Source organism: Glandiceps talaboti, chromosome 3 (genome assembly GCF_964340395.1).
Source record: "Glandiceps talaboti chromosome 3, keGlaTala1.1, whole genome shotgun sequence".
In the NCBI taxonomy this organism is placed as follows: domain Eukaryota; kingdom Metazoa; phylum Hemichordata; class Enteropneusta; family Spengelidae; genus Glandiceps; species Glandiceps talaboti.
Genome location: NC_135551.1, coordinates 983,049 through 995,191, shown reverse-complemented (window position 1 = coordinate 995,191; position 12,143 = coordinate 983,049). Strand labels below are relative to the sequence as shown.

General features: G+C 34.2%; 1 protein-coding gene across 3 annotated transcripts in view; it reads right to left on the bottom strand.

Moving 5' to 3' along the window:
- LOC144454039 (epithelial cell-transforming sequence 2 oncogene-like) overlaps window positions 1–12,143 on the bottom strand; it is a 144,066-nt gene that overhangs the window by 63,425 nt on the left and 68,498 nt on the right. For all 3 annotated transcript variants that reach the window (XR_013482473.1, XM_078145451.1, XM_078145452.1), the window contains exon 11: window positions 7,369–7,461. Coding sequence is in view for 2 of the 3 variants with exons in the window: in XM_078145451.1 (XP_078001577.1) it covers window positions 7,369–7,461 (93 nt within the window). In the remaining variant the exon portion in view is untranslated. The remainder of the gene's footprint in view (window positions 1–7,368; window positions 7,462–12,143) is intronic.

Sequence of the window (12,143 nt, the reverse complement as noted above, 5' to 3'; positions counted from 1 at the left end):
TTTTAATGGTTATCCAATTTCATTTCAACTCGAGCTTACCTAAAGTTACGTGACCATATGCTAGCGTGTTACGATGATCAAGAACATAACGTTTATCATTAAAGCAACTTAAAGAAGTTTTATTGATTTTGTAACTACCAATCTGGTGATTTATCGATCGTATAGTATTCATGGAATGTTTCATTTGTAAATTTTCCAAAAGTACTGTCTTATATTCTTCATGGGTGATATTCTTTTTCATAACTATCTTTTTCATTCCTTTTGCTTTTCGGGTTGATGAAGTTTCTGTGATATAAGAATACATTTTACTTCGAAGTCCAATAAATTCAGTGGTTGGTACACCGGCACATTCATCTTTCATTTTACCGATTATCTTTTTATTATAATCAAAATAGTATGGACTCTCAGATGAGTAATCACTATTATCGAACAGATCTTTGTCTTGATAGAAATCTTTATAGGGATCAATGGCTTGAATTTCATACATTAATGAATCGGTATCTGTGAATAGCAATTTTGCTTTTGAACCATATTTTTCTTTGATATAGTTGTAATGAAAGTCATACATTAAAGTTTTAGACAAATCAAGAATACTCATCCCAACATACAAGGGTTGATTTAGAGTTAGTCGTTCTTTTTTGTTTTCCACTCCTACTAGACTTTCAGTTATAATTTTTTGCATGACAAACGTTGGTTTAGATACTAATTTTCGCATTTGTTTTTCTGTTATACATAATTTTATACTACGATGCTTACGTACATTCATCATAGTACGTCCAAAGACAGAGTTATTCATTAGTTTGAAAAAATCTTTTTCGAAGGCATTTCTTGCTTTCTTTCTTTTTTCCGTGTTAAATAAGATGTATTGCGACATCCACTTTGATTGATTAAACTCAATGGCTCTGTGAATTTTAGTGACTTTTAAACCGAGTGATAAATATTGTTTTAAGTTTTGAAAATGAAGTACATAATTCCTTTTTGGTCTCAGAGTTGTAGTTAATTTTTCTATATTTCCACATTTGATATTAAATAAGTCACGTATCTTTTTGTTATGCAGAGATAACATGTCTTCAGTAATACATAGTCTCTCAGGTGCTAAAGGATAATCATTGTGAAGATCATGCAACTCGCTAGGATATTCAAGATCAACTTCAAGGATTAATCCATGGTCACTTTCATTGGTGTACTTACTTAAGTTTTTACAGTCAAGCGAATCTATATCAACCTATTTAAATCCATGTGTTGGTAAAGATTGAACAATTGCCCAACCATAGAGATTATTAGCATCTAAATACATGATATATTTTGATTCCTGAGTTGGATCATAATCTTTCATATATGGATTGTTTGCCTTTGCATGACCAGCGGATATATAAGAAATACCTCCACGAAGACCTTTTTCTATGAAGAGATGCATATCTATATCAGTTAATAGTTTGAGATTAATTTTAGTCATTTTTAAGCAGGCATCCCAAGATAATCCTGGAGCACTGAAGTAATGACAGGGATCAAGGTTATAGTATAGATTACATGTCTTTCGGAAATTTTCAAATACATCCGTTAGTAATAATACATCAGTTTTAAGATATAGATCATGATAATCACCCATCATTGCATATTAAAATGCTTCCAAATATCTTGCGCATGCACATAATCTTCATCGGTTATACCAGCCTCATTTAAAATAGAATAAAATGTTTCTTTTAATGGAAGACTAACATCATTGAATTTTTCGGTGGAATCCATATAGTCATAGGGGTATACACCCTTCCGTGTTAGTAATTTTAAACTATTGGGGAATTCTTGTTTTGTGTATTTGAAATCACTTGTGTTACCTACGAGTTTTTCTAATGAAGCATTCAAGAAATTTAAACTATCTATGAAGACTAAATGAGTACCAACCATTATAGCCATGAACATTTCCATAGAATGTGGGATAATATCGATCTTTTCATTAAAATTTTCAAGAGTTTGTACGATGAAATGACTGTCATATCCTTTTAAGTTGTGGAATATAATGGGGATTTTCTTCGTTACTTGAAAATTGATATTACAGGATTCATGCGCTGAACCACGGTATTTACCGGTAATATGGCAATGGTCACGGACTCGTATATCATTTGTACCATCTTCGTATGATTTTTCACAAATATGACATTGCGTTGCGTTTTTGAAACAGTCTTCATCGTTTTTACTCATACACAAAGGTTTATCAAAATGTTGCTGTTTAATATTATTACAATAGTCAACTTCCGATAACATCATTTCCATAAATTTCTTGGATGCATCTGGCCCTCTATAAATAACACTTTTTTTTTACTGAATCTATCATTGTAACAACAGACAAGTTTATATCCAAAACTACATACTTCATGTTTTTGATAATGATGCGTGAATACCGTATTATTATTAGGATGGCAGGTATTCACGTTTTCAGTTATCGATTCAAAATCAGCGTAAATAACAAAAGGAGAATTTAATTGTTTTGAATAATTTTTAAATGATAACCATTTGTTTTTCTCAGTTGGCATTCTTATAGCTTGCGTACCATTTATTTCAAAACAAATAGGAATGTGCTGATTTAAAATCTCTGCAGTTGTAAAGTGTTGTAAACAATATCTACAGAAATGTTTTCTTCCATCATGATTTGTTATACCATGCATGAATCGATTAAAATCTTTGATCCAAACATAATGATTTTTATCACTATGAGTTATTAATAGTAAATCAAGGTGATCTTTACAAGTTTGTTTACTAACATAAATTGGATATGCTTGTTTATTTTGACTATAACCAAATACAGAAATAGATATATTATTTTGGTTTTCAATTTTTGGTATTTGTTTTGTAGTAACCGGGAATGTTATTCCTTTATAATCTATATCAACGATGTGTTGTTTGTATTTAGATGGTCTATTTTTATGAATTTCGACTGGAAACTTATATGCTAAATGACACCATCTAAAACATTGAACATCATTATTTTGTATGTTAATGAGACCTTTCATGTGATGTTGTAATTCTCTGGGTAATTTGATATATGAGCTACCTTGTAAAGGCTCGTATTTTACAATATTTACATAAAAATTAAGAAGTGTTTTTATTTGCCAACCAGAACCTTCACGTAACCATTTAGCGATATGCTCAATTATTCATTCGAAACTTACATTAATTTCTTCATCTATTTCGTCAGAATTTATAATTTGCAATGGACAACTATTAAAATAACCATCATTTGTTATTTCTTCCATATTTTTATCATTTTTAACAAATTTTATCTTTAAGGTTAATATAGCTTTTATTCCACCTGTATCTTGTAAATTTTGTTCTAAGATTTGTTTTATTAAGTATTTATTTTCAATTAATTGCGTATGTGGCTCGTTCTCGGTAATATCAATTTTATATGACTTCACGTATCCCTTAAAAGCTCTCTCAAGTTCATGATATCTGGGTAACATTATAACACCACCTACATGTCGATAAACTCTGTTAATAAGAGTTTGATATATGTCATTACCTATTTTAATCATACGTTTGGTAATAGGATTAATGATATATTGTTCCGTTAATGGTCGAGGGAGACCACTAGGTACCGGCCAATCTAAGATATTATCTTCACTTCGTTGTTTAGGATTTTCACTTCGTTCACTTCGTTTTATTGTTGGTGTGATATTAGGAATAAATTGTAGTTCACCATTCCGTATAAGATTATTATACACACGGCTACCAACTGTTATCATTCGCTTAGTGCATGGGTTCAAAATCTTTGTCATGTTGTATATAATGGAAAAAAAGATTTATATCCATTAAAATATTTATTTGTCTAATTGTAAATTACAAGTTTTCTTTCTATGTCTACACAACGCAAAATAACTACCTAATTCTAAACTACATTCACAAATATATCTCTTAGGTTTTTTAACACAAGGTGTACTTCTGTTAAAATGCTTTTTAAAATGACATTCATATTTATATGCAAATCCACATTTATCACATATGAACTCAGGAAAAACGCGATCACATGTTGAACATGCATCAATGTATTGAATTTTGTTTTTCTCAGAGCAATTTCTTGTGTTTTCATGTTTCTTTAAGTTATGTTGATGTTTAAAATGTCTGTTACATATTTCACATATGTACTCAGGTGCTGATCGATCACAAGAAACACATTTAATTCGCATTGTATATTATACTGAAAATAGTTTGTTGTGTGTATATACCCTCTCTTACCATTTGTTTAATTGAGAGTTATGACATATATATGATTTAGTTGGTGGTGTTTATGTTAGTGTTATGTTAGTGTTAAACATTTTTAAAAATAAAACAATTGTTGTAAAAAAAGAAACCCAGTGCCCTGTTGTAACAGACTTTTTTTCTTTTCTATTTTTTTGGTGTCAATCAAATCTCAATTTACTCTCGTACAATTAGTACGGGTTTATTACTTTTGTTAATTACCAATTGAAATTATTTATTGAGATCGAGACTTTTGTGTACACATAATAATTTTTATATTATGTGTACACAAAATTTTTTCTGTCTGTTACAACAGCGGCCAAGCACTAGGTTTTTTCGCTATGGTTTCTCGCTACGCCTGTCTTAGGTTGTTACCCACACGAGTACCCTTACCCGTCGTCGGCTGACAGATTCTGAAACCATAGCAGGTGCTGCGCAAGCGCCAATTTATATACATTTGACTTTTATATTTATATGATACTATTGAAAGTAAAACTCTATATACGGTTTGAGTGTTTCCAATAATACATTTATTAACAGTTAATGTTGATGAAAATAATGTACAAACATACAATCAATTATAGATTAATAATTATTTAACTAAAACTATAAAATTTTAACTAAATTTTGTGTTATTCTCATTATTTTTTTTTCTTGTTAAACAGTAACCGAACAGCATTCTGGGTCTATTCTATGTAAATTAGGTTACACTGTTAGTCAGCGAGTATATCATCAGCGGCCTTATTTTTCAACATTTTCAACTCGCCGTAACTTTCACTAGAGTTCCCCATTTTAGATACTGTAAACACCTAAACTTCAACTGACATCTCTTCTTTTATATCAGCAAGACAAATTTTAGAATTACATTTAAGAATACCGATTTTCTGACAAATTCGGGACGCATACTTGAACCCAGAAGTAAAAGTCATAGAGGTAAAGAAATGTTGACAACGTAAACATCACACACAAATGAGTCACGAGCCGTAAACAGTCTATTGTAAACAGTCTATTGTAAGTGTATTGACCTTTAACCGGACAAGCCTGAGGCTGGCACACCTATCAAATTACCAGTGTATTCATAGAATATAACGGAGCATGACTATTCACTATCGTGTACGGTCGACTGCACTGCTGTTGATAATACGGTTTAAAAAGCCTTCTACGGTGAAACGACATGGTTGTTTTTGTGTTTACACAAATGTTATATAGATTAAGCCATTTATTTTACGTAAAAAAGGCGAAATATGGGGTATGTCGTTAGGGTGGTCTTAAATTGTCATTTTCTATACTACTCCCATTCTGAGTATAATCTCAGCTCCAATATGATCTTTTGAATCAGTTGTATGCTTGCACATTTCAGGTGTGCTTGAACTCATTACAACCCCTTGTGAAGCAGGGATGAATATATTTACTGTACACATGGGAAATGTTTGCATATATCCACACACACATTTTACATTGACTATCAGTTGAACACAGAGACACATGGCGCATTCTCATACATATATACAGGGTCAAATTCTTTAGCTCTGGGTTACCAATACCAATGATATTTCTACATCAAAAATCAGATTGGTCGTAATTTGACATTCCCACCGGTAAAGGATGTCAGTTTCATTCATTATTTCTGGTCATTTGAATGTTACGATAGTATCACATACAAAATACCACCATCAATTAGTGAAAGACTTCCAGAAGTATACACCATTACCACACAATATCTCATTGTAGTTATCATGTACTCAGTGCTAACTTTAGCATCAATTCAACTCTCCCTCAGTTTCTCACAACAAACTAGATTTCCTGCCGCATAAATAATGGGGACGACTCTCACATCTGGTACATTTTACCACTCGTCAAACCCACACCAATATCTTGTGGGATGACACTCTCAGATCTGGTACATTTTACCACTCGTCAAACCCACACCAATATCTTGTGGGGACAACTCTCACATCTGGTACATTTTACCACTCGTCAAACCCATACCAACATCTCATGGGGACAACTCTCAGATCTGGTACATTTTACCCTTCGTCAAACCCACGCCACCATCTTGTGGGATGACTCTCAGATCTGGTACATTTTACCACTCGTCAAACCCACACCGACATCTTGTGGGGACAACTCTCAGATCTGGTACATTTTACCACTCGTCAAACCCACACCAACATCTCGTGGGGACAATCTCAATTCAGCAATTTCCCAAATTAGTCCAAATCGCATGCTAATAATATTCAGTTCTCAAAAAACTCATCAAACCCACACTATCATTTCATGGGGACAACCTCAGTTCAGTGTTTTCCCACACTGGTCAAACTCTTGGACTTGTCACTGCATTTCAAATGTTTCTTAGCAACTTGTCAAACCTACACTAACTTCCTGGGGACAACTCTCAGAGCTTTCCTAGACCATCACAATATTGCTGAATATAGTATCACTAGATAAACTCTCTGGTCTGCTCCGTTTCTTTACCTAGGAACCAAACTAACATGAGGACAGAACTTTTCAAAAGTACAAGTTTGTTTCTTCTGGTTAGGCTTACCATATTACATCGTTGTGCTTGGCCTGTGTAAGTGAAGGTGACAGTGGTTAAAGCCACAGTAGCACTCATATATTGACAATACTGCTGGTACATGTACCTATGTTGTCAGAGTTGCCATTTCACAGCTTGAAAACTAGACAGTGACAAGCGAGGTACCAGTGTGTGCTTAAAGCTATGTGTCATGCTCCGATGTGAGAAGGCACAATTACTACACCTGGGTAAAACCCTATAAATCACTTCTCATGCATATTCATAGTTAATTATCCAATCACTGCTTAGTGTAGATAGTTGATGGATGGACGACGGTCAAAGTTCAGACATCAACCTACCTCTATAGCTCCGCTGACAGTGGAGCTAAAAAAAATTATTGTTGGGTAAAATACCCCCCCCCCCCCACACACACACCTCCAGACATTCAATGGTTTACCCCTTATAAAGCAAAAGATTAACTGTAAAGCCAACACTGAATAATCTTTGTCTATAGCTTCATAGTTTTGATTCACAAAGTTAAGTATGTGCACCTGACTTGAACCCAATAATTTGATCAAGGGTATATACTACATTTATAATATAAATATGGTTGTACTTACAATGTGCATAGCTAGAACCTACTACAGCCATAGGTGATGTAAACTGTAGTCCTGTCAAAATACCAAGCTGTAAAATTAGCTCCATACCAGGTTCTGAAAATACAAAATACACCATTCATTAGTCCATATAAACACAAAATGATATTTTCCTTTAATGAGGGGGCTAGGGGTACCATTGGCCAGGTCTGTTGGGGGTGTGCGACCAATACTGCCAACACCAGACCCCATTTTAGACCCTTATGATAAAAAATCAACATCCCATTTTAGATCATTCACTGACAGGTTTTTAGATGACATTTTAGTATAGCATCAGCATCACCTTTTATGTTGAATGACAAATGCAGTGTTGCACATGTCCATGTAACAATGCATTATGGGGTCAGTGTTTTCATTAGAAGCTGGCAGCTGCCGAGATCAGATGGTTGTAAGAGTATTCTAATTCTCGCCAGCTGGGATTTGGATTTTTAAAAATGTTTTCCCATATGCTGATCCATACTAGGTATACATGTAGGTGTTCATTTGCTGAATGATTATCCATACATTCATATGTCTATTTATCCCTGTTATCTTTGCAATATATGTGATCACTTGGCTGTTTCTATGGGCGTAGTCATGTTACTAGGCATATTTGCATACATTTTTTTGAATGGATATTCATTTGTCTATCAATTCCTATTGTTATCTTTGCAATATACGTGATTATTTGGCTGTTGCTATGGGCGTGGTCTTGTTGTTAGGCAAAAGTTTATAAATGAATTTACCACTGTGTCAGATATCTGTAAACAACAATGGCGTACCAGTCTGTCTCAGAAACCAAAATTGCGTACATATATAACTTTCAAAAATATACTCGAACCAGAAAAATATCTAACTTTGAACTGCAACAGAACATGTATTCAGGCATTTGCCCGTTTCCGCTGCTCATCAACCTCATTGGCAATCGAGGAGGGAATGATATTGACCCACACCTCAGAGTCTGTAAGATATGTAACTCGAGTGAAGTAGAGGATGAATTTCATTTTCTCTTAGTGTGTTCACAATATGACGTTCTTAGGAAGGAATACCTTCCACTTGAATACCTGTCAGAACCAACCATTATTAAATTTCAACGAATTATGAGGACTAGGGACACAGATGTTCTGTACAAACTTTGTAAATTTATTCAATTGGCATTTAAGAAGAGAGATTTTATTTTGATTTGCAACCGTGTGATGTAATATAATATTTTGTACTGAAACGATAATTTGTATATTGGCCGGAGGCCTTTGAATACAATAAACTATATTATATTGTTGTTAGGCTAATAACATACATTTTTTGAATGTTTATTCATTTGTCTATCCATCCCCATCCATCCCCATCTTTGTGAAATACACCACCAAATGGCTGTTGCTATGGGCGTGGTCTTGTTGCTAGGCAAATTTACAGACATTTTTGGAATGTTCATTCAATTATCTATTAATCTGTTATCTTTGCAATATATCTGATCATTTGGCTGTTGCTATGGGCGTGGTCTTGTTGCTAGGCATATTTGCATACATTTTTTGAATGCTTATTCATTTGTCTATCAATTCCTGTTATCTTTGTAATATGTGATGACTTGTCTGTTGCTATGGGCGTGGTCTTGTTGCTAGGCAAATTTACATACATTTTGGAATGCTTATTCAATTGTCTTTTAATGCTAGTGGTTATCTTTGTGAAATACCTCACCGTTTGGCTGTTGCTATGGGCATGGTCTTGTTGCTAGGCACATTTGCAAACATATTTTGAATGCTTAGACACCCCTAAGAATGTTCCCACCAAATTTCAGACCCATCTGCCCAATAGTTTTTGAGTAAGTTTTTTGACCAAAAATTACATTTTTCGACCCAAACACACACCGATAGTAAGATCATTTTGATTTGAAAAATTTCCCAACTAGACACCCATGGTAATACACCCATCAAATATCATGGCAATCGGTACATGCAGGATATTTAACCTGCCAAACACAGTATGGAGGTCTTGATATGACTATTTTTCTTTCCTCATAAAATGTGTGACTTCTTATTCTTTGTACAAACTGGTTTTTTTTTAATGCCTAAGGATTGTGCATTTATATGAACCTGTTTTAATCATAACGTCTAAGATTTAATTCAGCTCTGCTAAAAACAGGCCTAGGTTGCCAAGCAACCTTAAACAGATGTTAATCTTAACGCCATTGACACTGACATTTGAAGTAGCCCATAAAAGATTTAATGATTTCATTGCATCAATAAAACAAAAATCTTTCATTTCCAGGCTGAAGTCAAAGCATTTTGTAATACAACAAATCACATTTCCAAACGTAAAATGCACATTTCTGATGCGATCATTTTCATTTGAAGAATTTCCCAACTAGACACTCAAGGTAATGGACCCACCAAATATCATGGCAATCGGTTCAGGGGTTTTTGACTTTAAGTTGTTTACACACCCACACACACACACACACACACACACACACACACACACACACAGACAGACAGACAGACGCCAGGCGATCCCTATAGCACTACTGAACCTCAGTTCAGTTGTGCTAAAAATCAAAACACTTGCAAGGCCAGAAAAAAGAATTAAAATTGAACGATGTGGAAATTGATATTGCCTCTTCCCTATTGTGAGCAGGGTTGTCTGTTTCCTTTGTTTTGGTTCAATAAATACACGATAACGCATGATCTTTAGTGGTACGGAAGTAATGCATTGACAGTGGCAGCTATGGGAGTTAATCATTGGTCAATGTGCAGCTGCTAGTATCAATCGTACACACCATGTGATTGGATGAAATTATGCCGTCTTTCGTAAGCTACGACGATTCTAATGGTTGCATATGACGTATTGACCTAATTATATATATTAGTATGTCACCACTGCAACCATAAGAAAATCATTGTTTGACATGGGACTGCACAGAACACAGCTGTCTGATGGAGGCAAATATTACTTTTTAGCATCGTTATATTTTAGAAAGAGTACTGATATGTTTCTGTGATACAAAATGTTTGAACTATGATGAATGGAAGAATCGAAGCCTAACACACATGTATGTTGAAGTGAGTCACATACATGCATGATCAACACGAGGAATGATTGTTTGCATTGTATTTTTCCTGTAAACGGCACACAAGCTTCTTTCTAAGTCCTCAAGATAAGAAAACATGATGAGTTTACAACACATTCAAGTATACTCCTTAGTATTCATATAGAACAGGCGATATCATTATAGATCGAATTCAACTATGGGCATCAAGGCACAATGAAACTAAGATTGTGAATATCTAAAATCACAAAAATGTCAATAAAAAATTTAAAAACCCAGTCTGTTCTTATTGTAGTTATAGATTTATGTGTAATTACCTGTCTGTGGTGTACCCAAGACAACATAAAAAAAAATACCGCCAATAGCATTGTAGCACAACTGTAGTTTTTAAAAATGTTTATCGATATGCTAGTCCATGCTAACAATAGGTGTGATGACTATCCAGTTGCCTATCCAACCATTTTTGAATGTTTATTCAATTGTCTATTAATCCCTTTTGTTATCTTTGTGAAATACACAACCGTTTGGCTGTTGCTATGGACGTGGTCATGCTTGCTAGGGATATTTGCATACATTTTTTGAATGTTTACTCACTTGCCTACCAGATGATGTTGTTATTTGAGGAAAATATACTGCCATTTGGTTGTTGCTAAGGGCGTGGTCATGGTTGAAGAAAATCTACAGAATAACACTCACCAAGTTACAGTCTCATTGACCATGTACTTTTTGAGATATAAATTTTTCACCAAAATTCACATTTTTACACCTAATTTGCATATTACTGATGAGATCATTATATGCTTAATATTTCTTCATCTAAACACCCACAGATGCACCCCTGTTAAATTTCAGCCCAATCTGCTCAGTAGTTTTGGAATTATAGGTTTTTGACCAAAAAAGACACATTTTTAGCCCTAATTTGCATATTACTAAGGGACTCATCATGTCAGGAACAAATCTTAATTTACTCACATCTAAGAATGTTCCCACCATGATAATCTGCACAGTAGTTTTGGAGTTTAAGTTTTTTGACCAAAAATCACATTTTTTTACCCAAAATCCACATCTCAGATGCAATTGTTTTCATTTGAACAATTTCCCAACTAGACACCAGAAGTAAGATGACCACCAAATATCAAAGCAATCAGTCCAGCAGTTTTTGACTTTAAGTTGTTCTCACACACACACACACACACACACATCCACACAGACAGACAGACAGACACCTTGTCATGCCTATAGCACTACTGAACCTTCAGTTAAGTTGTGCTATTAAAAAAACTATGCCGATTTTCTGATTACCGTAACATAGTATATGCAGAGAGCCCGAGTGTTGCTATTTCGTCACAAAGCAGGCATTTCCGTAATGTACGATAGCCGCGCTCACATGTGTGTTTCACACCTTTCACTCACAAAAGTTGTTTACACATACATAATAATACATCACACATTTTGATTGGTGTCACATACAGTATAGTATAGTATTATTTTTTTGCATTTTCTTTATTCATGTATTTGTTATTCAATTATAGAAATAAACCATGAAGCTGCAATTGAAATGTTACCCTTCTCCATGGAGATTTACACATTTATCTTTTTTACAATCAATTTATACTGCTATCTTAAAATGTGTTCTCCCCCCCCCCCCCCCCACACACACACACAGCATTGTTGACTGTAATCACTGCTTTGGAATCATCATGAAAATCAACATCAT